The sequence below is a fragment of the Saimiri boliviensis genome, chromosome 4, assembly GCF_048565385.1.
Source record: "Saimiri boliviensis isolate mSaiBol1 chromosome 4, mSaiBol1.pri, whole genome shotgun sequence".
Taxonomy (NCBI): Eukaryota; Metazoa; Chordata; class Mammalia; order Primates; family Cebidae; genus Saimiri; species Saimiri boliviensis.
In genome coordinates this window covers 158,432,595-158,459,921 of record NC_133452.1, presented here as the reverse complement: position 1 = coordinate 158,459,921, position 27,327 = coordinate 158,432,595, and the positions used below count along the sequence as shown (strand labels likewise).

Sequence of the window (27,327 nt, the reverse complement as noted above, 5' to 3'; positions counted from 1 at the left end):
TCCTTGTCTAGTGCCAGATTTCAAAGGCAATGCTTCTAGTTTTTGTCCATTCAGTATGATATTGGCTGTTGGTTTGTCATAAACAGCTTTTATTATTTTGAGATACGTTCAGTCAATACCTAGTTTATTGAGGGTTTTTAGCATAAAGGGCTGTTGTATTTTGTCAGAGGCCTTTTCTGCATCAATTGAGATAATCATGTGGTTTTCGTCTTTGGTTCTGTTTATGTGGTGAGTTACATTTATAGACCTGCATATGTTGAACCAGCCTTGCATCCCTGTGATAAATCCTACTTGATCATGATGGATAAGCTTTTTGATGTGCTGTTGCAATTGGTTTGCCAGTATTTTATTGAAGATTTTTGCATCTATGTTCATCATGGATATTGGCCCGAAGTTTTCTTTTCTTGTTGAGTCTCTGCCGGGTTTTGGTATCAGGATGATGTTGGTCTCATAAAATGATTTAGGAACGGTTCCCTCTTTTTGGATTATTTGGAATAGTTTCAGAAGGAATGGTACCAGCTCCTCTTTATATGTCTGTTAGAAATTGGCTGTGAATTCGTCTGGACCTGGGCTTTTTTTTGGTTGGTAGGCTCTTAATTGCTGCCTCAACTTCAGACCTTGTTATTGGTCTATTCAGGATTTCGACTTCTTCCTAGTTGGGAGGCTTATTCCTTCTTCTTCGGCTTGGGAGGATGCAGGTGTCCAGGAATTTATCCATTTCCTCCAGGTTTACTAGTTTATATGCATAGAGATGTTTGTATTAATCTCTGATGATGGTTTGTATTTCTGTGGAATCTGTGGTGATATCCTCTTTATCATTTTTTATTGCATCTATTTGATTATTCTCTCTTTTCTTTTTTATTAATCTGGCTAGTGGTCTATTTTGTTGATCTTTTCAAAAAACCAGCTCCTGGATTTATTGATTTTTTGAAGGGTTTTTTGTGTCTCTATCTTCTTCAGTTCTGCTCTGATCTTAGTTATTTCTTGCCTTCTGCTAGGTTTTGAGTTTTTTTGGGCTTGCTCCTCTAGCTCTTTCAATTTTGATGATAGGGTGTTGATTTTAGATCTTTCCTTGCTTCTCATGTGGGCATTTATCGCTATATATGTCCTCTAGACACTGCTTTAAATGTGTCCCACAGATTCTGGTATGATGTGTCTTCATTCCCATTGGTTTCAAAGACTTTTTTTTTTTTTTTTTTTTTTTTTTGAGACGGAGTTTCGCTCTTGTTACCCAGGCTGGAGTGCAATGGCGTGATCTTGGCTCACCGCAACCTCCGCCTTCTGGGTTCAGGCAATTCTCCTGCCTCAGCCTCCTGAGTAGCTGGGATTACAGGCACACGCCACCATGCCCAGCTAATTTTTTGTATTTTTAGTAGAGACGGGGTTTCACCATGTTGACCAGGATGGTCTTGATCTCTTGACCTCGTGATCCACCCGCCTCGGCCTCCCAAAGTGCTGGGATTACAGGCTTGAGCCACCGCACCTGGCCTTCGAAGAACATCTTTATTTCTGCCTTCATTTCATTGTTTATCCAGTCAACATTCAAGAGCCAGTTGTTCAGTTTCCATGAAGCTCTGCAGTTCTAAGTTAGTTTCTCAATTCTAAGTTCTAACTTGATTGCACTGTGGTGTGAGAGACTGTTTGTTATGATTTCCATTCTTTTGCATTTGCTGAGGAGTGATTTACTTCCAATTACGTGGTCAATTTTAGAGTAGGTGTGATGTGGTGCCGAGAAGAACGTATATTCTGTGGATTTGGGCCGGAGAGTTCTGTAAATGTCTATTAGGTTTGCTTGGTCCAGGTCTGAGTTCAAGTTCTGGATATCCTTGTTAATTTTCTGTCTCGTTGATCTGTCTAATATTGACAATGGGGTCTTAAAGTCTCCCACTATTATTGTGTGGGAGTCTAAGTCTCTTTGTAAGTCATTAAGAACTTGCTTTATGTATCTGGGTGCTCCTGTATTGGGTGTGCATATGTTTAGGACAGTTAGCTCTTCTTGTTGCATTGATCCTTTTACCATTATGTAGTGTTCTTCTTTGTCTCTTTTGATGTTTGTTGGTTTAAAGTCTATTTTATCTGAGATGAGAATTGCAACTCCTACTTTTTTTTTGCTCTGCATTTGCTTGGTAAATCTTCCTCCATCCCTTTATTTTGAGCCTTTGTGTATCCTTGCATGTGAGATGGGTTTCCTGGATATGGCACACTGATGGGTTTTGGCTTTTTATCCAATTTGTCAGTCTGTGTCTTTTGATTGGTGCATTTAGCCCATTTACATTTAGGGTTAATATTATTATGTGTGAATTTGATCCTGCCATTTTGATGCTAGCTGGCTTTTTTGCTCGTTAGTTGATGCAGTTTCTTCATTGTGTTGATGCTCTTTACCAAATGTGAGTCTGAGGTCTCCTTTATGAGGTGACTCTTTGGATATACGGGGGTCAGGGAGCTGCTTGAGGAGACAGTCTGTCCTTTATTGGAGCTCAAGTGCTGAGCTGTGAGCTCTGTTGTTCATTCAGAGCTGCTGGGCAGGTACGTTTAAGTCTGCTGCAGCTGAACTCATAACCCCCCCTTTTTGTCCCCCAGGTGCTCTGTCCTGGGGAGTTAGGGCTTTATTTACTTGTTTCTGTTGTGCTGCTGCCTTTTTTCAGGGCTGCCCTGCCCAGTGAAGAGGCAGCCTAGTCACTGTCTGCCTGCAGAGGCTTTGCTGAGCTGCTGTGGGCTCCGCCCAGCTGCCCTGTGAACTTCCCTGCAGTCCTGTTTATATGGGTATAGTTAGAACTGCCTTGGCAATGGCGGCCCACCTCTATAGTGGCGGACTGTCTCTGTAATAGCAGGCTGCCTTGGCAATGGCGGGCTCCCTCAGCAATGGTGGACTACCTTGGTAGTGGGGGAGTGCCTTGGTAATGGCAGATGCCCCTCCCCCACAGAGCTGGACTGTCCCCGGTTCAGCTGTGCTTGCTGTGGAACTTTCCGTCCAGAGCATTTCAGATCGCTGTTTTTTTGTGGGGGTGGAACCAGCTCAGCCTGATCACCTGGCTCCCTGCCTCAGAGCATATTTTTTTTTTTTAGTTGAACTGTTGACTGTCTCCCAGATGTTCCAGTCGCCTGTTTAAAAGGTGCTGGGATCTGTGTGATTTCCCTTGTGGTGACCCACTGCACCTGAGCTGGCTGAAACAGCAGTGCTGAGATTTGTGGCGCTTTTTTGCCTGGGAATCTCCTGGCCTGGCTCCCTGTTTCAGTCCCCTTTTCTGGCAGTTGAATGGGCAACTCTGTCTTCCCAGAGCTCCAATCGCCAGCTAAAACAGTGCCTGGACCTGTGTATTTTGTATGGAGAACTGCCGTGCTGGGGTGCCGGCAAAACAGCCGCTCCAGCTGAAACAGCCACGCAGGCCTTAGCTGCACTGGCGACCCATGGGGCTCCTCTCCCTGGGAATCTCCTGTTCTGTGGGCAACAAAAATCCATCTGGAAATGCGGCGTCCACTCACCCTCCGCACTTTCGCTGGGAGTTCCAATCCTGAGCTGCTCCTAATCGGCCATCTTGGATTCATCCCCTATTTATTTATTTATTTGAGATGGAGTCTCACTCTGTCCCCTAGGCTGGATTGCAGTGGCATGATCTCGGCTCACTGCAACCCCCACTTCCCAGGTTCAAGTAATTCTCCTGCCTCAGCCTCTTGAGTAGCTGGGATTACAGGTGCACAGCACCAGGCCCAGCTAATTTTTGCATTTCGGGTAGAGACAGTGTTTTACCATGATGGTCAGGCTCGTTTCAAACTTCTGACCTCAACTGATCCACCCACTTTGGCCTCCCCACGTGCTAGGATTACAGGTGTGAATCACTGCACCCGGCCTCATCTACATTTTTACATTGCTTTTGTAGATGGGCAGTTCTTGTTTTATTTGCTACTTTTTTCCCCCCATCAGTAGTCTATCTAAAAGAAGGAATGTGTCTTTATACTGTTTGGTTTAGCTTTTGTCACTGGCTTTTATCACTATAGGCTTGGCTACCTGCTGATCAAATATGCAGATCCCTGGGTAGGACAGCAGCTATATTGGATGACAGAAGTCAGGTTCCCAAACTTTGGGTAAACAGGAGTCGACATGGAACTAAAGATGATGAATGCAAAAGTGCAAATCAACAAAGCAAAGCAAAATAAATATAAGATGAGGAAGATGAGGAAGATGAGGACACCACATGGGAAAAAGCCTTTGAGCTGACACTGTGTGTGGCCTTTGGGTATTAAAAAAAATATTTTTTAAACTTCGGACTGCTCATCTGCAAAATAATCTTTCGTTCAAATATTTATGAAGTGCTTATTTGCAAGGCATTACTCCAGGAACTGGGGGCACAATAACGAACAATACAAAGCCCCATCCCTCTCCTCACTGAGCTTACATTCTGGAAGGGGAGAAAGAGAATACATATACAATATGAGGTAGTGATGTCCGCGGTGTCTCACGCCTGTAATCCTAGCACTTTGGGAGGCTGAGGCAGGCGGATCGCCAGAGGTCAGGAGTTCAAGACCAGCCTGACCAACATGGAGAAACTTTGTACAAAATTAGCTGGGCGTGGGTGGTGGTGTGTAAGTGTAATCCCAGTTCCTTGGGAGGCTGAGGCAGGAGAACTGCTTGAACCCGGAAGACAGAGGTTGCAGTGAGCCAAAATGTTGCCATTGCACTCCAGCCTGGGCAACAAGAGCAAAACTCATCTCAAAAACAAGCAAACAAACAGACAAACCAACCAACCAAAATAGAATACTCATATAAAGCACTTAAAACAGTACCTGGCATTCCAATAGCCTAAAAGTAGAAACAGCCCAAATATTCATCCGCTGATGAATGATGAAACATGGCGTGTCCACACAATGGAATATTATTGCGGCATAAGAAGGAATAAAGTAGCAATACATGCTATAACCTGGATGAACCCCGAATGTTTTGCTAAGTGAAAGAAGTTAAACAGAAAAGGCCACAAGTTGCATGATTCCATTTATAGGAAACGTCCAGAACAGCTGAATCCACAGGGACAAAAAAAGCAGACAGCAGGGACTGCAAGGTGTCGGGGAGAGGAAGGAACTGCTTTATGGACAGACGCAAGGTTAAGGTTTCTTTTGGAGTGACAGAAATGTCTTCTGGAGCCAGACAGAAGTGATGATTATACAACCCTGTGGATGTTATCAAATGTTACTAATGGTAAACTTTGTTATGAGAATTATACCACATAAGAATATATATATTTTTATAGCAAAACAAACAAAACTGCCTCTTTAACAGGAAATCACCTAAGTAAATTATTAAATACATTTTTAGGCCGGGCACAGTGGCTCATGCTTGTAATCCCAGCACTTCTAGGAGGCTGAAGAGGGTGGATCACCTGAGGTCAGGAGTTCAAGACCAACCTGGCTAAGATTGTGAAATCCTATTTCTACCAAAAATACAAAAATTAGCCAGAAATGGTGGTGGGTACCTGTAATCCCAGCTACTTGGGAGGCTGAGGCATGAGAATTGCCTGAACCTGGGAGGCAGAGCTTGCAATGAGCCAAGATTACTCCATTCCACTTCAGTCTGGGCAGCAGAGCAAAACTCCATCTAAAAAAAAAAAAAAATTTTTTTTAATAAAAAAATCTGGAATGCCATGCAGCTTTTGAAGAGCATGAACATGACCCATAAGTACTAACATGGACAAATGTCTGATATAGTGATAAAAAGCTTCATAACAACGTATATGGTATGACTTATGTTAAATCATGTTAAAACACACATGCTCACCTGTAATCCCAGTGCTTTTGGAGGCTGAGATGGGAGGATTGCTTGAGGACAGGAGTTTGAGGCCAGCCTGGGCAACATTACAAAACCTCATCTCCACAAAAATAGAGAAAAGTAGCCAGGGTCAGTGTGCACACCTATTAGTCCCACCTAGTCAGGAGGAGGCTGAGACGGGAGGATCACTGGAGCCCAGGAGTGTGAGGCTGCAGTGACTGAAGATAGCTGCCACTGTACTCAAACCTGGGCAAGAGTGAGATCCTGCCTCTAAAACAAAAACAAAAAAAATAGGTTGGGCGCAGTGGCCCACGCCTGTAATCCCAGCACTTTGGGAGGCTGAGGTGGGTGGATCACCTAAGGTCTCGAGTTTGAGACCAGCCTGGCCAACATGGTGAAAACCCATCTCTACTAAAAATAGAAAAATTAGCCAGGTGTGGTGGCAGGCACCTGTAATCCCAGCCACTTGGGAGGCTAAAGCAGGAGAATCACTTGAACTGGGGAGGCAGAGGGTACAGTCAGCTGACATTGTGCCATTGCACTCCAGCCTGGGTGACAGAGCAAGGCTCTGTCTCAAAAAAAGGAAAATAAAATATACATGTTCATGCACAGATGTGTCTAGAAAATGACTGGAAGGATAATACAAGAAAACTGAGATGGTGGTCATCTCTGGGGTGAATAGCTTAGCGGGCAGGTAATGTTGCCCCTCTTTTTTTTTTTTAAACTTCATACCGTTCTCAATTAATTTTGTGTGTGCACAATATATAGCACTTTGGGGTTTTTAAAGGGTAAGTTCAGAGTTAATAGTGTGACATGGTAATCAAAAAATCCAAATCTGCTCCTAGGTGGCATTACTAGAAATGCAGAATTTAGAAGCTGGGAGGTAATTACCAGATTTCAGAATTAGATGTATTGGCTCTATAACCCTTATGAAGAGTCAAACTTGTCACTTTCTCAGTGTTAAGACTTCTCTGGTGTCTGGGAGCGGTTTCTGCACATGGTCACAGAGACAAGACAAGTTCCGCTTCACAGAGTGCAGAGCACACCAGCAGTGGTTACCCAAGTAATTTGCTCAGCGTTCTCAGAATCCCAAACACCATGTAGGCAAACGATGTTTTAAGCTTTTGCTAAGCCTTTCTCCTTAACTTGTTAAAGAATGCTTTAAAAATTTCAATTAATAGGCTGGACACGGTGGTTCATGCCAGCACTTTGGGAGGCCGAGGCAGTCGGATCACCTGAGGTCAGGAGTTTGAGACCAGCCTGGCCATCACGGTGAAACTCCACGTCTAATGAAAATACAAAACTTAGCCGGTTGTGATGGCATCTCTACCAAAGGGTGTCTGCAATCCCAGCTACTCGGGAGGCTGAGGCAGGTGAGTCATTTGAACCTGGGAGGCGGAGTTTGCAGTGAGCCGAGATTGCGCCACTGCACTCCAGCCTGAACAAGAGTGATCGACTCTGCCAAAAAAAAAAAAAAAAAAAAATTCAATTAAGAGGAGCATAATATTAAAGAAAATCCATCCACAAGCCTGAACTCTTAAAAAAAATCATTTTATTGATCCTTTACCATACAAAATTTATTCAAATTACACCCATTTGAAGTGGTAAGATCACAGCTAGAGAACAGGTCACCCTGTAACAAATCTATTTACAAAATCCATCATAAAAGCTTTTTTTGTTGTTGTTTTTTACATTATATTACATGTTTTCTTTTTTAAACTAGCATACAACACAAAGCTAAACTGATTAGTAGTTTGACTCCCAGTTTTGGGAGAAATACTTCCTTTTTACAAAATCACGTACCCCGTAGGAAAAGAAATTCCCACACCCTGACGACTGCCACGCGACTTACTCTGCAAGCCATCTTCCTTCAAATCCCTCCTTCTCATACACACGAGTTGTCATGCACACACTGAATTCCTATTTTCTTTTTCCTGAAAGCTTAAGCTTTAAATACTGCAATTTTATTTACAGATCTACACGTACAACAAAAATGAAAACAAGAACCACAACAAAGAACAAAAAAAAAAAAACAAAAACAAAACCACACTCTTAAAAAAATTACAAACCAGCTAGAAAGTATTCTGGCAGTGTTTACAAATTAATTGCTATTTCTGTACAAAACTGCTAAATAATGAACATGTGAGTAGACTACCACCAACTTAAATAAAACAATTGCTATGCACAACTCTGTACATATAAACACATACCTAACACTGTTTGACAGCTCGTGTTGCCTTTTATACATTTTATTTTCTAAGGCTCACACAGTCATAATTCGCACACTTGTAACTTTTAGCCATTTCGTGTGTGAGCTTTTAATAGCAGCAACTCAATGGTACCAGGAAACCTGCATACTTTGTACTTAAAGTAACACGAATACTATAGTACTAACCCACATTGTGTGCCGGATACTAAGTCAAAAAGAAAATGACTTAATGAAAACAGAATACAGTATGGACATCTAATTAATGTACACCAGTTAAGCCCAGTAACTGGAAAAAAAAAAAAAAATCTATGCATGAAGGAACTTTCAAGACTTATTAGTATTCCTTTCATTTCTAAAACAATAAATACGGCATGACATTATGAAAAATTTCAACAAAACACACAACAATCTAGCCAGGTGAGCTCAGTCTTTAGACTTTGGAAAAAATCAGCTTTGTGCAGCTGGCAAAGAGAATTACACAAAGCTGGAAGCAGAGGCAGCTAACCAGATGAGATAAATATGGGAAATGGGGAAAAGCTTGGCATAAATGGTTTCCCATACAGGAAAAAACCCCACAGTGCATTTCCAGTAGGCACTTAACACAAAGCTCCCTCTCCCTCCCCCACCCCAACGCTTCATCTCGGACCACACCGACATTCGGTACCAAGTCGTGTGTGTGAGGGGAGGAGGCCAGGGATGGAGGCTGAAGAAGAAAAAAGGAAGATCGTCTGCACCTTTGTTTTTCTTCCCAAACATACACCCACGCATACCCACACAAAGAGTTTAAAGTGCTGGTGTCATCTGTCTTGACCCCACCACCACTTTGCATATTGTGGAAATCTACCTGGAGTAAACTGGCTGGGGCTCTTGTGGTTTTTTTGTTCGTGTGTTTTTTTTGTTTTGTTTTTTGTTTTTTTTCCCTAAGGGACATTTTCAATTCAATTAAACATATGAGTTGAGTGCCTACTACGTGCCTCCCACTGGGTCAGGCACATAGCATTTCAATCTAACAGTTCATTTTGAGGTTTGTTCTTGATCTGACTCCCTCATTCCCGCAGTCCTCGGCATCCAAGCAACGGACCAGAGATACCATGCCATATTCCCCGGGGAGATGGGACTGCCACCTGCCCGAGGGAAAGCCATTCTTGGACGTAACTGGTAGGATTTGCAGCTGACACAAAGCCTCCAACTTGGGACACCATTCCTGAAGACTAAAGCGGAAGATGCCCTGGCATTCTTTTGCTTCATTTTCTGCGTTCCCGACTTCCCTTGGTCCAACTTACTCCTTCACAGAGGAAGGGGAACGGGGTCTGGCCAGAACTATTCCAGCCCCCGACACAGTGGGAGCTCCCTGTTCCTGCCAGCTTAAGGAAATGCCACTCACACAATGGGGGTGCCTTTCTCCCTAGAGGCCTCTCCATCTGACCCCATCCTGAGAAGTGGTCTCCCTGAGTGCGGTGTAAGAGAGCCCTTTCCCCGGTCACAGGGGCCCGGGAAACCCAAGGATGGAGGGACCCATGCCTGCTGCTCCTTGGGGCTGTCACGTCATCTGACCTGGTTCTCCTTTCCAATGGACACCCATGTCAGCGAGCCCCAGGACTGACTCGCTCCAAGCTCCCCCTCCTGGGAACGGAAGCACGATGGGACGATGCTCCTTGCAGAGGCCGGTAAACCTCAGATCACACAGGTTTAGATGCTCTGATCAGTAGAGGCTCTCTCCCTCTGCTTATGTTATGTGAATTTGCAAAAACCGCTTCAGAGTAAACAATTAAATTGAAAGGGTGATGGGTGCCACAGGAATGCTTAAACGGCAGCTAAAAGAACAAGAAGTCTAAACCAATCCACAAAGAACTAAGTAGGCAATTGCTACAAATCAACTGGCAACACAAATACACTGGGGACGGGGGGACGGGGGGACGGGAGTGGTTCATGGAGACAGGAAAATCCACAACAGCTCAGAGTGGCAGAACTCTACTAGTCTTCTGTATCTGCAACAAGGACATTTGAAAACAGGTTCTCCATCCAGAAGGCTGTGGAGGCTTTCTTGACCTCCTACCGGGACACACAGTTCATAGCTTACACAGAATTATGACAGTAATTTCAATATTCCTAAGAAGAGCTGAAGAAATCCGTTTCATACTTTTGCATGACTTCAAGTTTGCATTTGCTGCAGTTCCATTCCATCTTAGCAGACCCCAAAGACATGCATTCTGCAGAGAAGGCACGGCTTGAAATGCTATTAAGGAAGAGTGCTGTTTCCCAGTGGGCCAGGTGGCCAGACCCCATTCTACAGCCCATCCGTCAGGCACAGCAAGCCAATCTGGGAAGGAAGGAGGAAGGAAAAGTCGGGGTGAGAGACACCTGATTGCACATTTTCTCACTTGCTGACTTAGCCAGGAGATCGCGGAGCCTGGAGCAAAGCAAGGCTCTCCCAAGGGAGCCTGCAACTGTGCGTTTAGACACTTTGTTTATTAATTTAAAAAAAAAAACAATTCACTAAAATGTCAGCTTTCTTCTGAAGTTTGTGGTTTACTTCATGATACTCTCTTGGAGGAAGAAGGTAGGAGGGGACAACACTGTATGACAGATGTTCTGGTTCCATGATAAAAAAATACCGGTGTGTAAGGAGAGTTCACACAAAGTGTGATCAGCTACACATGAAGTCTTCCACCAGTGGGAGCTTTTCCAAATCATAAGCTTCAAAGAGATCGCTGATGCCTTCCTCCTCCCCCAGGCTCAGGAGATAGTCCTCTTGCAGCAGGGGAGGCAGTAAGTTCACGAACGGCCCTTCTAGGCTGGAAGGAATTTGGTCCTCAGTCTGCTGTAAGAGGTTGGATGGGGAGGCCAGAGGAGAAAGGTTTCCCATAGAAATGGAGCAATCGCTATGTCCTGAGTTGGTTGAAGCCAAGTCTGAAAGGAAAACATTGGTGGAAACAAAAAATAAGTTAGAAAAATCAAATGAATTTTTCTGGAAGAATGTATATGTTGCTGTCAGAAAAAAAGCATGCACTTTCTGCTAATAACAACGATGCGATGACCTTGTGATGCAGATCACCTTTTAGGCTAACAGGTACAAAAAAGTCCTTGTCAGCACCCCGCCTTTTATTTTTGAGACAGGGTCTTGTTCTGTCAGCTGGAGTGCACTGGTGTTATCATGACTCACTGTAGTCTTGAACTCCTGGGCTCAAGGGACCCTCCCACCTCAGCCTCCCAAGTAGCTGGGACCACAGGTGTGAGCCACCAAGCCTGGGTCATCTTTGTATTTTTCTTTTTTTGAGACGGAGTTTCATTCTTGTTACCCCAGCTAGAGGGCAATGGCACAGTCTCAGCTCACTGCAATACCTGCCTCCCAGGTTCAAGCGATTCTCTTGCCTCAGCCTTCCGAGTAGCTGGGATTAGAGGCACCAGAGAGCATACCCAGCTAATTTTTGTATTTTTAGTAGACAGGCGGTTTCACCATGTTGGCCAGGCTGGTATCGAACTCCTGATCTCAGGTGATCTGCCCATCTAGGCCTCCCAAGTGCTGAGATTACAAGCATGAGCCACCACGCCTAGATAATCTTTGTATTTCTTTGTAGAGACAGGGTTTCGCCATGTTGCCCAGTCTGGTCTTGAACTCCGGGGCTCAAGTGATCTATCTTCCTCAGCCTTCCAAAGTGCTGAGCCACCATGCCCAGCCATCTTTCTTTGGCCCTAGTCTACTCAATCATCTGTCAAATAACTACTGTCAATAGACAAGAATGCAAATAGCTTCAATGATCAGAGGCTAACAAGTTTAAAAATGTCTCTCTACTACCTAGTCACTGTTTTAATAAAATCAAAACAAAATATATACATACTGAAAAGCTGGCTTCCCAGTAGAAACTCACCAACTGAAAAAAAAATTTTTGTTTTTTTTTAAGAGAAGGGGGGTTGCCACATTGTCTATGCTGGTGTGCAGTGGCATGCAGAGCTCACTCCAGCCTTGAATTCCTGGGCTCAAGCAGTCCTGCCACCTCAGCCTCCCTGCAGCTGGGACTATGTGCAGAATTCACTCATTTTAACTCAGTCTTTTCTGAACAACCAGCTTATTAAAAAACATCTCTAAAAGTACATATAATAAGATAGATCCACTTTGGATTTCTGTGGTGAAAAAAGATGGCCTTTTGTTTTACCGTTTCAGATGCTGTACTTTTGCTTAGTATTAAATCAGACTGTCACTTAAATCAACCTTATTCTTGCAGCTATATAGGGAGACAATAAGGAAAAAAGTTGCATATATATTCCCAAGCTAGGAAATGGAAAAAAATATATACTGCAAAGAGCTTCCTTTGCTCTTTGCAGAGTGGGAAGAACTCAGACTTATTTTCCTAGTGTTCTCCTCCCATATCCTTTCCCCATCTCACTGGGGGGAAAAATAAGACGAATATTCTTCAACAAAGGCTTTTCTCTTCAAACTGTTTTTTTTTATTTTATTTTATTTTAAAGACGGCGTCTCGCTCTGTCGCCCAGGCTGGAGTGCAGTGGTGCCATTCCAGGTCACTGCAACCTCCGCCACCTGGTTTCAAGCAATTCCTGCCTCAGCCTCCCAAGTGGCTGGGATTACAGGTGCCTACTACTAGGCTTGGCGAATTTTTGTATTTTTAGTAGAGACGGGGTTTCACCATCTTGGCCAGGCTGGTCTTGAATTCCTGACCTCGTGATCCAACCGCCTTGGCCTCCCAAAGTGCTGAGATTACAGATGTGAGCCACCGCGCCCAGCCTCGTCAAGCCTTTTTCATTTCCCTCTCTGATGAGCTGTGCAGCGTCACCCAAAGGTGTGTGGTCAAGTGTCTCTGATGATCCACCAAGACAGTTCACAGCTTTGCTCCTCACTTTAGCTGGTTTTCAAAAATGCTGCAAGGAAACGTTCTCTGCCAACAGCAAACGCCCGAAGCTACTCCCTAAGTGGGTGAAGGAGCCATTTTCCCCAAATCGTTATTTTATTCTGTAAACCAGTCAGAACGTCTTTTAAAATATGTTACCTAATAACAATACAAGTTTTTGCTCCTTGACTAGGCTCGTGGTTCCAATACAGATAGTTCCAGTCAGCTTCATTTTTGACATAGTTTCCAAAAGACAAAAGTGGAATTCTTACCTTTGGAAGTGGGTTTAGGGATATTCCCATTGTGGTCTTGGTTGCTTGTTTTCATTGGACTGTGTGTTTCAGTCTCTTCTGGACATAGGTAAACCTCAATGGGTCCTTGGGTACTTGCCAAATGTATTTGTAGGCTCTAGAACAGAAGTGGGAGAAGTTTGAATCAGAAGTTCTTTTAGAAATAAAAGCCATAGTAATATTCATCTAAAAATGGAAAGTAAGAACAGTGTTCATTGTTCACTTGCTGCTTCTCTGCTAGTCCAACTCTATCAGACTGTCATCCTCTAGCTCGGGGGTCAGCAAACCATAGCCTAAGGGCCAAATCCAGTTCACCAAGTGGGTTTGTAAATAAAGTTTTATTGGAAGAGAGTCACACCCATTTCCCATTGTTTATGATTGCCTCTGGCTGTTTTCATATTACAGTGGCAGAGGTGCACAGCTGAATAGCTCGCAGACTGTAAGGCTCACAAAGGAAAAAATATTTACAATCTACCTGGCACTTTAATTAAAAAGTTTGCTGAGTCCTGCTCTAGAGAAAGAAAACTTTTGTGGGGGCAGGGAGGAGTTTAGGGGAGCAGAAAGTCAGTCTGAAAATGGCACAATGGGTGAGGTGAATTGTGTTCTTTGGATATATTCTTTTTCTGTAAATTATTAAAAGGTCTTTTAAATGTTCCAAATGCAGTATTTCCATGTATTATTCCTTTATGGTAGGACTTCTTCATGTTGAATAACCAAGTGATGTATTCCTAAGTGCTAGGAACTGCATCTATGAAGAGAATGCAGCACACTAACGTTTAAAAATCTTTTTCATCTAGGTCAAAGAGCTATTATTATCTTTTAAGGCAAGAAGTCTACTCTAGACGGAAGCATGTAACTTTCATTCTCTTTTTATCTCCTATGCATTTTCTTTTTACTACACCTCTTTATGTTATAGTTATCGTCTAGGCCTCTATTATCCAAGTATATCTGAAAATCATAAAAATATGCCCCCTACTTTCTTATAATATTCTGGTCTATGAACTAACCCAAAGCCCCGTTTGCTTTCTTAAAAAGTTACAAGTTAGAGAGAGACTTTAAAACATTTATATATCTGTTCGTGGTGGGAACCATATACAGAATAATCAATATAAACTTTTCAAAGTGGTTCAAGTTGATCAAAACCACCTGATAACGAATTACGAAAAACAGAAAGTACAAGAGGGACAGGGCGTCATATTCCACTTTGCACTGAACATCCCGCTAGGTCAAAGTTAGATTGTCTGAATACTCAATGAGTATCAAACGGTTAAAATGTTTTTAAATGTACGATGAAATAAAATAAATTGGAAAGAACCATCAAGTTCTTGGGGTAGGGGGACAGACTTTATCAGTCAATGAGTAGTGAATTTCAGGCATTCCAAAAAGATCTTTGCAGATGAACAAAGACGCTGTCTCCTTACCTCTATTGAGTCAGGCACTTCAAGTCTTGTTTCTGGAGGGGCTTTCACAACTATAACAGTTTGGTCTTTAAGGCCACTAATTTTTCGAATATCTTGATATGTAACATAAGCTAACGTAAAGAGTGTCAAGGAATCTTCCATCTAATGACCTGAGATATAAGTATGATGAAAATGGCAAAATAGATGCATGGAAAAATTTAAAGTATTTTATGACTTAAAAGTATACATATGTCTTCCCTTCTGGACCTGGAAATGTTTAGGGCCTCCCATGAAACTTAATTTCTGGTTGATACTCTAAACAATTAAAGAAATGAATAGCTTTATCCCACCCATTTCTTTTCTTTTCTTTTTTTTTTTTGAGATGGAATTTCGCTCTTGTTGCCCAGGCTGGAGTGGAATAGCGTGATCTTGGCTCATTGCAACCTCTGCCTCGCAGGTTCAAGTGATTCTCCTGCCTCAGCCTCCCGAGTAGCTGGGAGTACAGGCATGCACCACCATGCCCAGCTAATTCTGTATTTTCAATAGAGACAGGGGTTTCTCCATATTGGTCAGGCTGGTCTCGAACTCTCGACCTCAGCTGATCTGCCCACCTTGGCCTCGCAAAGTGTTAAGAATACAGGTGTGAGCCATTGTGCCCAGCCTATCCCACCCATTTCTAAAAAGACTGTGGCTATTTAAAATATTAAACACAGAAACAGAATAGTTAAAATAAATGATCATATATATGAAAATCAAAAACGACTTAGGTGAGAAATTTTCTCTTGAAACCATGGTACTTTGCAGCACAAAGTGAACTCCAATCAAGTGTTCCGTCACTCAAACTGAATGATGGCAGATTCCAATTTGCAGGGAAAAAAAGTTAATCTCTATTAGCCGTAATTTTTTTTTTGAAACTCCAGTTACTTCTATCTATAAGCAAGTGTCAGCAGCCACCAAACAAATAAATAAGTAACAGATATGTTAGTGGAAGAACTCAGAATACTGCTCAGGTGGACAGCTTGTTTTCTTAAGCGCACCTGGGCTGCTTGTGATTTTGTATTGCTTGCAAAAAGCGTCATTATTTCTGTTAGAAAAATTATCCTTTGGTACTACTATGTTAACTCTATCAATATTTGAGTGTTCATGGGGAAGAAAGCAGTTTCCAGGTGCTCTGCGAAACACTGATTTAGGAAAAGAGAAAAGAATACTATCTCAGTACTCTTGGTAGTTATTTCTTTTTTCTTTTTGAGACAGAGTCTTGCTGTGCCACCCAGGCTGGAGTGCAGTGGCGCAATCTCAGCTCACTGCAACCTCCGCCTCCCGTGCTCAAGCAATTCTTGTGCCTCAGCCTGCCTCCTGAGCAGCTGGGACTAGAGGTGTGCACCACCACGCCTGACTAATTTTTTGTATTTTAGAAGAGATGGTGTTTCACCATTTTGCTTAGGCTGGTCTTGAACTCTTGGCCTCAAGTGATTCCTGCCTCCAGCCTCCCCAAGAGCTGGGATCACAGGTGTGAGCCACTGTGCCTCGCTTTGGCAGTTTTTCTCTAAGCACTGAACAGTGTTTTAAAATGTCCTGGCAGCCAAGCCTAAAGGCTATCATGAAAGAACATGGTACTTATGATATGCCAAAAGTATTCAAGTGAGCTTGACACTTGGCACTAAAAAAGAAAAGTCTGCATGGCTTTCTCATATAAGGGACATGGAGTAAACAATTAATGGACAATGTCTTTAGCCAGTTATTTTTTATATGAACGCACAAAAAATTCCTAAAACAGTAAGTAACAAACCAATGAAGGTATTTCAGCAGGTAGTATAATGTACGTAATGGCTAAGAGTCTGTGATCTAATATGCTTAATATTAAAAAAGGGGGCGCTTAGAGAGCCTAGAATCAATTATATCCCTTACAATAGTAGCTTTTTTTTTTTTTTTTGAGATGGAGTTCCACTCTGTCACCCAGGCTGGAGTGCAGTGGCTCAATCTCAGCTCACTGCCACCTCCGTCTCCCAGGTTCAAGCGAATTAGGTGCCTCAGCCTCCCGAGAGGCTGAGATTATAGGCGCCTGCCACCATACGCGGCTAATTTTCTGTGTTTTTAGTAGAGACGGGGTTTCACCACGTTGGCCAAGCTGGTCTTGAACTCCTGACCTTGAGTGATCCATCCGCCTCAACCTCCCAAAGTTCTGGGATCACAGGTGTGAGCCACCATGCCTGGCTATAGTAGCTTCTTATTAGAAACTGAAGGCAGCTATGAAACTACTCCTCTAGGAAAAAAGCACATTCGCACAAAAGCTGCATATACATGTAGATCATCTATCAGACTATCTCCTTCAATCCTTTATCGCTGAGATGACGGCTAATTCAGTGGCTGCTCTTGCAGGATTCCGGGTTGTAGGTCACTGCATATACCATCAAAGAAGCCAACGGATGCCTTTAGAGAGGGCCAGGCAGTTCTAAATTTTACTGACAACCAGGTACTTACATGACAGCCCACTGTCAAAAAGCGGTATGTCAAGAATTTAGTAAAATGAAAACTCATCGCTTCTTGGCCTTTTGGAGAAGATCAAGCGTAAAAGAAAAACTCATCTACAATTACTCAACATGCTGCAGGAAGGAAAATTTCAACACATCTGTGAACAAGCTGTACCAACTTGGGAACTGAATGGTGAACTGAAATACATTGTGCAAATATATTTTCCAATGTTACAAACTTAAAAGTGCTTCCTTTGCGGCTCCCTCCCGAATTTACTCCTTGGGTTCTAAGTTCCCTGCAAGGAAGCTTTCATTTTCTGCAACAAAGGCCCCAGAGAAAGCGAATATAGGTGACAATGCCATAGGCCACATGTCCCGGAAGGCTGCCAATCACGTGTAACCCCCCCATCTCTTCCACAATGGAGCTCCTAACCAAACAATGAATCTAACAGCCCAACTGTTGGTTTCTTCCCCTATAAGCCCACTTTGCCCACCACTGGGGGTCCAAATCACTGCACCTCTCTTCCATCTCACTAATTATTGGCTGACAAGGTTAATTCTTTGGTCAACAGGAAATGAACAACTGCAGTTTTGAAAAACTGCCAACATTGGAAGAAAAGAAATACCTCCATATCCTCCAAGGGGGAGCCTGTTAAAGATGAGCCACTAGAAGAATCTGGGCAGAACACACATTTTTGTCAAATAATGGCAGATGTGGAATCATGGGAACTTTGGAATTAAAACTAGAGATGCGGTAACTTCCAGTACTGTTTTTTGTATTCTTCTAATAACTGAGAATACTGGCAAGTCTTCTTGTTTGACATAATGAGGCAATTTCTCCCTTGTTTTGTCTGTAGTCAGATGATAAACAGCAAGTTTTCCTGAGATCATCAATAGATTGTCAGGAAGCTAAGAACAAGAACTGACCTTGTGTATTTTATTTCCAAGGACTAATGTTTGTAGTGGAACAGATGAATTGAAAGGAGTTTCTCAGGTCTTGGGGGGTGCTTCTGAAATCAATTTTTTGTACTGGGAATCACCAGAGTGCACTTTAAGAGTTATAGTATAATTTTTCTCTACTCTTTCAAACCCTTTAACTATTGCCCAATCAGATAGATTCAATCAATTTCAATTGCCACAATATCTGGTGAAAAGAAAATAGAATGTGAGAACCCCAACAGTGACAGCTAACACCCACCAAAAATCTGGGAAGTTAAAGATGAATCTGCTTAGTGTTGTCATTAATATTAATACCGACACCTTATGCATCTTTTAATAGTGTGGCCTTACGCTGTGAGTGTACCCATATGTCTCAACCACACATGAAAAAAACGCTTTAAAAAACAGTTCCCACCTGGTATCAAAGTAGATCATAATAGGATCAAGTTAGTGACGATATTACCATACATAGTGACTTTTTAGGCAAAGCGAACTTGGTTTGCTCACGCGCGTGCATACACACACATGCAGGCACACGTGTACTCATTTGCGTGACTGAATCAGAGTAACAATCTACCTTGTGCATAAAAGTCAGATCGTCAACTCTGGAAATAGTCTAGGAAGCACTAACCCCCAGTGAACCGGTGGCACAAAGGATATCTTTGATTCTCTGAATCCTCGGTTAACAGTTTGAGGTCCAGGGTGCAGCTTTGGATCAGTTCATCTAATTTCTTCTCTTCCTGACTGAGCTCGGTCACTTCTTTTGACAGGCCTTGACACTGGGCCAGCATGCCCCCATCCTCAGACAGACTGCAGCCCCTAGAAGCCCAAACACAGACTGTTCATGGCTACTCAGGGGAGGGAGGGGAAGGAGAAATGGTCCTCTGGGTAAATGTCTCCTCTACAACACAGGAGGTGACATTGCTTGTTAGCCTAGTGTTAAATTTACGACATGTATACATATATATTTTTTTCGTAAATACAGTCCTGCACTTTTCACAGCAGAGAAATTGAGTGAAAGACCACTGCTCTTTTCAGGATTACTTCCTCCAGGGGAGGCCTGTCTTTAGAAGGATCAAATTCAGAGGGCAAAAGAAGGCAGCCACCTGCCTCCCTGCCCCATGGCTCCCAGGTGGAATGGGGAAGAAAAGGGAAAAAGGAAAAAGGATAAAGACAGGGAAGATGGAGTGATTTTAAAAAAATAATTAAAAAAAAAAGCATGAAAAACCCAGGTAATTACTGAGGGTCTTATACTAACAACCGAAAGGGAAGTAAAGGAAACAGATGTATGCAAGAACTGAGACCAGCACCCAATATGTTTCCGTAAACCAGAGGCCAAAATGGGTCACCGAACTGTCACAAAGTTCCGAAAAGTGCAAAAAAAGTACCTGCGTGTCTTCTATCTGAATTAGTATTTTTTCAAAGCCCTCCTATAACGGAGTTATTCCTTCCAAAATACTTCAATAGTTCAATGCTGTGCTTACAGCTGCTGCCAATTTAGATGCTCTAAAATTCACAATATATTACCATATATGTGATCATATGTGTGGGCGTACACAGATCAAGCTACCATCCCTGCTCTACAGATGAAATGGAGGTGTGTAAGTCTTGCCTTAGTTTACACAGAAAGTGAGTTAATCTGCTATTAGAACCATGGATAAAGATACTTGTGATCATGCAGTTGTACATATACACATAGATGACCCATAAGCCATCATCTCCAGATTCTTTTTTTTTTTGAGAAAGAGTCTTGCTCTGTTGCCAGGCTGCAATGCAGCGGCAATCTCTGCTCACTGCTACCTTCGCCTCCAGGGTTCAAGAGATTCCCCTGCCTCAGCCTCCTGAGTAGCTGGGACTACAGGCATGCGCCACCACACCCGGCTAATTTTTTTTTTTTTTTTAGTAGACACGGGGTTTCACCAAGTTGGTCAGGATGGTCTCGATCTCCTGACCTCGTGATCCACCCACCTTGGCCTCCCAAAGTGCTGGGATTACAGGCGTGAGCCACTGCGCCCAGCTCTCAGATTCTTATTAGAAGCAGGCTGAAGACGTGTACCCGTCTGTGAGATACACATGTGGGTGCACACACATCAACCTAACAGGTGAACAGCATTCCAGGCTCCCCATGCTTGATGGTTATCAAATATAAATCCTTCTAGCTCTGACAGTATCTAAACCAAGTCTCTCTGTAAGGAGATTTCCAACCTCAGGCTGAGAAGCTGAAGAGGGAAGACAGAAGAAAACAGCTGGAGAAAAAGGAAAGAATGTGTGGGCATGTATGTGAAAGCGAGAACTAAGAAACGAGGCAGTCTGAAACGACCCCCTCGGGGCCGGGGGCACGGGGACGGCTCCTACTCACATCCATTGGACGTTGTTTTTAGACTTCTTCTTAATGAGGTGGATGCCTTCCAGAACGTTGGTGATATCATAAATCCTTCTCTTTTGCACTTTTAGCACTTCTGCTGCCTTGTTCAAATCCAAGACCCCATCGGGTGACTGGCTCAGGAGCTGAATGAACTTCTTGGTGAGCAGACCAAGGGACGTATCATACCGCGTTTTTTCTGAGGGAGATTTTGGAGCTTAAAGAAAAACAAAAACCGAGCGGGTGGGGGATAGGGGGAAAGGTAAAGAAATGAAGGGTGTCTTTGCAGTCAAGCAAGCTCTCTTTCCCACTGCAGCCGAAGTATTAGTATCTGAAGCACGGCTGTCGTTGCTGTTGTTGGCAAGTCATAGAAAGCTATGAAAGTTCTTTATTAGACAAGTAAGGGACAGTAAAAAATTCCAGGATTTCATGAAAGCATTTTACCTTGAAGGTCTCAAGAGTTTCTACCTTGGCTCACACTATTCCCTGACTCTAATGAAGAACTTACACATAGTGGGTGCTAAAAAATGTCTGTCAAATGAATGAGTGCTGTGGTCTCAGGGGAGCAGGACACCTGGGGCCTACCGGGATGGAGCGAGGCTATGAATCTCCCTAGCACCGCAGGACGGGGTCTTAAACACACCCATCACAAATGGCCTTTCAGGCTCTGATATCTGTGCGTGCGTGTATCACCTGTTCACCAATTTTTCTTTGCTTTGGTTTTTTTTTTTTTTTTTTTTTTTTTTTTTTTTGGGAGATGAAGTCTCACTCTGTTGCCCAGGCTGGAGCGCAGTGGCGCAATCCTGGCTCACTGCAAACTCCACCTCCCAGGTTCAAGCGATTCTCCTGCCTCAGCCTCCCGAGTCGCTGGGACTACAAGCACGCACCACCATGCCCAGCTAATTTTTTTAATTTATTTTTTATTTTTTAGTAGAGACGGGGTTTCACTCTGTTGGCCAGGCTGGTCTTGAACTCCTGACCTCGTGATCTGCCCGACTCAGCTTCCGGAAGTGCTGGGATTACAGGTGTGAGCCACCATGCCCAGCCCAATTTTTCAAATAATGCTTCATTTGAGAAATAATTACCTAGAAAAGCCTTCTGCCAAATCTCCCCATCTCTCTTAAAGGAAATTTCCTTATTTAAAATTGCACTTGTTCCCCCATAGGTGCACACGTTAAGGTTTTAATTTAGCGTCACAGATAATTTGTGGGTTGCCTAATGCATGAACTACAGGAGAAGCTAAAACAAAATCTAATTTAGCCCTTATGTTAAATGCAAACACACACATCAAGGACTATTTGGCTATTTCTAACCTATGTTTCTCTCTCCCACAAGAAATGGTAATAGTATTCGATAGAAAGAAAACCAGCCTGCAATTTATTGGGCTCAATCAACTCTTTCACTTCCATACGCTGAGCTGGAAATTGAGGTCGGCACAGACATTAGTGACTCTGGCATAGTTCATGGACATCCAGTTTGCCTCAGACTCTGAAGCAATGTCCATTAAGGGAAGTTAAAATTAAATTTGATACAGAATGATGCCAAAAGCTCGTATTCCGAGTTGAAAAATGAAACTGCATACAGTTAAACGAAGCCTTCCCTTATGGTACCAGCGTGACTCTGTAGCCTTTCGCTGGTTGTCTGCTGACACTGTATTTATTTTTTTTGGATAAGCTCAGAAAGAAATGAAAAGGAACAAAACATGCCAGAATTATTCACACCTTGGCATCCTTCCGGCCATAAGCTTTGAAAGTTGGAAATTCCACACCAAGGAGAATAAGGAAAGAGATGAAAGGATCCTTACTTTTTGGACTATCTGGACTTCGTAGTGCAGCTCTTCCTTTGCCCTTGGGGGTTTTTAAACCATCTGAGAGGTACTGATGACCGCTTTCTCCTAGCTCCAGCCTTCGCTTTGCCTGTAATAAGAAAGTGCGATCTCTCGTCACTGGTCATATGGACAAGAACAAGAAGGGAGGCAGTTTGTGGGCTGGCCTGCCAAATGCTGCGGGCTCGTGCCAGCTCTCACCCCTCTGCTCCACCCCACTCAGCATCTTGTCATTCCCTAGAGCCAGGAGTCTAGCATTGGAGGCCAGGCTGTCATGCACGCTCGCTTCACCTGCCATGATCGTCCGTCCACACCCAGATGGACAAACCCGGCGATCCTCTAGCATTAGGTTCAGGAGTCACTTTGTTCATCGATTCATCACATCATGTGCCTGGCATGCGGCTGGATGCTAAGAATATCGCAGGCGCCATGGGACTTTGAAATTGACTTTCCACCGTGACTCTCTTCTGCCCATCTCCTGTTCTCTGACCTGGGCTGGACCCCCTTCCTTATGCTCCCAAACACTCGGTGTTTATTTGTATCATGATACTTATTAGATATTACTGTAAGACTTATCTGTTTCTCATTTCCTTTAAGGCAGGGACTGTTTCCCATTGATCGTTGTATACCCAATGCTTGGCACAGAGCCTGGGTTTCTGTAGATTTTCAATCACTCTCTCTCTATGCTGTATATTCAATGAGAGAAAGAGTAATTGAATAGTAACACAACTAGTCACAGACTACAAATGGTCCTTCATCAGAAAAACAAATACTGCAAACATGCAGTCTTGGGCTTCAACCAGTATTATTTTCTCCATTTTGTCACCAAGCCTGGCAAATGAGAAGCTCTTACCTAAGTTTTTAATTTAACTACAATTCAATTTTAAAATATCCACATAGGGTCTTCTAGGTACCAGGCGTTGGGCTTAGGGAACAGCAAGATAGAGAAGGGGCTTGAGTCCAAGAGAGAAGATAGATGATTAAGCAGTTGTTAAGTACTAATTGTACGCATATGACAGGTGTTTCAGGGAATCAATGGCACCAATCAGATATTCAGCACAAAAATTCATATTTAGGCTCATTTTCACACAAATTCGCCTTTCCTTTTCTTTTTTTTTTTTTGAGATGGAGTTTCATTCTTGTCACCCATGCTGGAGCGCAGTGGTGTCATTTCAGCTCACTGCAACCTCCACCTCCTGGGTTTAAGTGATTCTCCTGTCTCAGCCTCCGGAATAGCTGGGACTACAGGCACATGCCACCACACCCAGCTAATTTTTGTATTTTTAGTAGAGACGGGGTTTAGTAGAGACCATGTTGGACAGGATGGTCTCCATCTCTTGCCTTGTGATCCGCCAGCCTTGGCCTCCAGAAGTGCTGGGATTACAGGTGTGAGCCACTGCGCCCTGTCTGAGGCAGATTCTTCTAAAGAGGAGATTTGCAATTTCAAAACAACTCCCCAGGATGTGAAAACGTAAGCAATAACTTATCAGTGGGAGACATATCCAGTTCCTCTGTGGAAAGTTTCAGCTAACCCTGCACTGTCTACAAAGATCGCCACTGGTTGCTAGCTCATCCAAACTGACACATGCCGTAAGTGTAAAATACACACTGAATTTAGAAGACAGTACAGAACAGGGTGAAATATCTCAACAATCTCAATAGGGATCACTTATTAAATGAAGTAAATAAAATACAACTGTACCCTTGAACAACATGAGTTTGGACTGTCTGTGCACACTTATTTTATTTTTTTAGAGATAGGGTCTTGCTCTGTTGCACAGGCTGGAGTGCAGTGGTGCGATCTCAGCTCACTGCACTTCGCAGGCTCAAGGAATCCTCCCATCTCAGCCTCCTGAGTAGGTGGGACCACAGGTGCATACCACAATGTCTGGCTAATTAAAAATTTTTTTTTGGTGGAGACAGGGCCTCCCTACATTGCCCAGGCTGGGGTTGAACTCTTGGGCTCAGACAGTCCTCCCGCCTCAACCTCCCAAAGTGCTGGGATTACAGGTGTGAGCCACTGCACCCAGCCATGAGTGTGTCCACTTATATGCAGGTTTTCTTCCTCCTCTGCCATCTCTGAGACGGTAAGGCCAACCCCTCCTCTTTTTCTTTCACCACAGCTTCCTCGACGTGAAGATGACCAGGGTGAATTTTATGATGATCCAGTTCCAGTAATGAACAGTAACTCTGTTTTCCCTTCCTTATGCCTTTTTTTAAATCCAGCTGCTCTATATGCCCATACGCCTTCTATACTTTGAACCCTGGACCAAGGTCAGCTGCTGGGGAATGGAAATAGTAGAGCAGAACTAAGAGGCATTGGATCAGAAACTCTGGGAATGGGGCAGCTGAGCAATCTAACATGCCTTCCAGGTGATTCCAATACACTTTAAAGTTGGAGAAATCCAGCTTTAGATCTTAGGGGAAAAGAGTAAGACACTCAGGCAAACCCCACTCTGGCCAGCATGGCCTGTTTCACACACCCTCACCTCTAGTCCTGCTTGGCCGATGAGGGCGATCCATCCTATGGATTCCACTTTCATTCATTCCAAACTATTTTTAATCACATTTTCTCTCTAGCTTAATTGTAAGAATACAGTATATAATACATGTAACACACAGAATGTGTTAATTGACTGTTTACGTTATTGGTAAGGCTTCCAGTCAACAGTAGGCTATTGGGGCTGGGTGCAGGGCTCACCCCTATAATCCCAACTACTTTGGAGGATGGCTTGAGGCCAAGAGTTCAAGACCAGCCTGAGCAACGTAGCAAGGCCCCCGTCACTCAAATAATAATAATGAAAACCCCAAACAGCAGGCTATTAATTAAGTTTGGGGGAGTCAAAAGATATATTTACATTTTTGACTATGTTAGGGCACCTCTAACCCCAGTATTATTAATGGGTCAAGGGTAGCATTAAAACTATTTCGTGTGTGTGTGTGTGTGTGTGTGTGTGTGTGATTTACAATGTGGCTCGCCTCAGTGGCACACGTTATCTTTCTACTGCAGTGCTGAATTAAAAACGTTACTCTGATGGCCCCGGAAGGACAATTTGCTTGCTGGACTTCATCTTCCATTCCAGCCGTTCTGTCAAGGCCATGTGTGGGCCTGCCAGCAAACATTCCCCTTTATCAGGCAGAAGCTCCCTGTTTGTTCCTTGGGGAGCCATCCCTTCCGGGGTCCAGGTGCATCTGTGCACACAGGTGATCCCGGCCTGGCTAATCGCTGTGTCCCATACTGCCCTCCCCGCCCCCTCCGCGAACAGGCAGAATGGCCCATGACCAAGGCTGGGGGAGCAAAGGCTAATCCCAGGGACGTTTCCGGAACTACCTGACAAGAAGTGGGTATGTCTTTCCAGTAGTGTTGGTGAGTGAGGAGCCTAAAGCTGCCTGAGAATGGGGTCTCCCCAGGGGAAAGCAGAGTGGAGAGATGGAGAGAGAGGGGTCCGAGACCGCCACTCAAAACTCTGGGCAACAGATGGTCTTTCCCAGACTTTCCAGTGACATTAGCCAATGAACTCTCCTTTCTGCTGAAAGCACCGTGAGTGCACTGTTTGCCGGAAGTGCACTGTTTGCCAGCGACAGCCTGTGGAACTGGCTGAGTCAAGATGGCTCCGGTGCCATCATATGGTACTTCCGGCCTTGTTAGAGTGGAAGAGTGTGCTGGTCACTTCTTGTGGCTGCCAGGAAGACACTGCAGATAGAGAGAAACTTCATCTGAGGCTGGCCCTCCTCAAAGAAAACAGCTTTGCTATGGAGGCCTTCTCTGCAGAAAGCCATCTCAGAAGACACAGAGCTGTATTCTCTGTCCAAATTAAAGTTAACAGTGGGGCTGGGTGTCGTAGCTCACGCCTGTAATACCAGCACTTTGAGGCTGAGGTGGGCAGATCACCTGAGGTCAGGAGTTTGAGACCAGCCTGGTGAAACCCTGACTCCACTAAAAATACAAAAGTGAGCCCGGCACGGTAGCGCGCACCTGTAGTCCCAGCTACTCAGGAGGCTGAGGCACGAGAACTGGGAGGTGGAGGTTGGTGCCACTGCAATCTAGCCTAGGTGACAGAGCAAGACTGTCTCAAAAAGTAAAAATAAAATCAACAGAAGGAAGGCCAAGTTGGAAAAGAGTCTGGGACCCAGAACTCGCAGGGCCCTGTGCCTCAGCAGTAAAGAACCACCCCCTGGCCAGCAGGCTGGAGACTATTAGTTTTGCCTCCCCTCCCAGGCTACCGTTGCAGATTGCCATGAGGCAAAGAACCTGTGGACGCATTGAACTGTAGGTGCGGGAAATTTGCAGAGGTCTGCTGCTAAGTGACTGGGACCTAAATTCAAAAGACCAGGACCCGTCTTCACGTAGGACTCTGGTTACTAAGCACCGAATCATAAATGGACAGAAATCTAAACGCCAGATGGATAAGCTACTAAAATTTAAAGGCACTTTTACTGCCAGAGAATCACTAAGTCTAGAAAGCGAAGGCCCATGGTGTTGAACCTCTAAGGAAACCAGTCGCTAGGTCCGAAAGCCACACCGGAAGTGAGTGAGGTGTGAATGAGGGGCAGCCCCAGAACTCCTCCCGGGACTCGGGGTGGACTTCGCGGCTCTACGAGCTGCCATCCCTGTTGAGGACACGAGGAGGAGCGGACCACACTTCATGTCATTTCTTCTTTTCCAAATGGAGGTTCCTGCTGGGTTACCCTGTTATTTTTCCTCCCCTGTTTAGTTAACAGCGAGGGGAGAACTGGATTTGTGGGGACCACATATTACCCAGTTTGGCCTCAGATCTGAACATGGGTGCAATAATTATTAGAATCTCTTGAAAAGGGCTAAGAATTTCGATATTGGATGGAGCAGCATTATTTTCATGCTTAACCTAGAAAAATCAAGCGTACATGCTTGGTAAAACAATAAACCATATGGCAGGATTAAAATAGCATGGGTAACCTCTGTCTACACCACCCTGCCTTGGGTTGAGCACCAGGGTAGATGGAAACCTCTTCTCTTGGTCATCTGAATTTCTTTCTTTTTTTTTTGAGACGGAGTTTCGCTCTTGTCGCCCAGGCTGGAGTGCAATGGCGTGATCTCGGCTCACCGCAACCTCCGCCTCCTGGGTTCAGGCGATTCTCCTGCCTCAGCCTCCTGAGTAGCTGGGATTACAGGTGTGTGCCACCATGCCCAGCTAATTTTTGTATTTTTATTAGAGATGGGGTTTCACCATGTTGACCAGGATGGTCTCG

The 27,327-nt window shown here is 44.0% G+C and overlaps 1 protein-coding gene across 3 annotated transcripts in view; it reads right to left on the bottom strand.

Moving 5' to 3' along the window:
* Positions 1-7,290: 7,290 nt before the first annotated feature.
* E2F3 (E2F transcription factor 3) overlaps positions 7,291-27,327 on the bottom strand; it is a 96,000-nt gene continuing 75,963 nt past the window's right edge. Inside the window, exons 2-7 of one of the 3 annotated variants that reach the window (XM_039462733.1) lie at positions 22,078-22,189; positions 20,271-20,490; positions 18,572-18,730; positions 14,523-14,637; positions 13,084-13,219; positions 7,291-10,877 (exon numbers count right to left, since the gene is read on the bottom strand). In XM_039462733.1, the coding sequence (XP_039318667.1) occupies positions 10,615-10,877; positions 13,084-13,219; positions 14,523-14,637; positions 18,572-18,730; positions 20,271-20,490; positions 22,078-22,189 (1,005 nt within the window). In that variant the 3' untranslated portion in view covers positions 7,291-10,614. The remainder of the gene's footprint in view (positions 10,878-13,083; positions 13,220-14,522; positions 14,638-18,571; positions 18,731-20,270; positions 20,491-22,077; positions 22,190-27,327) is intronic. The other 2 variants (XM_010338016.3, XM_074398504.1) reach the window with 2 other exon arrangements.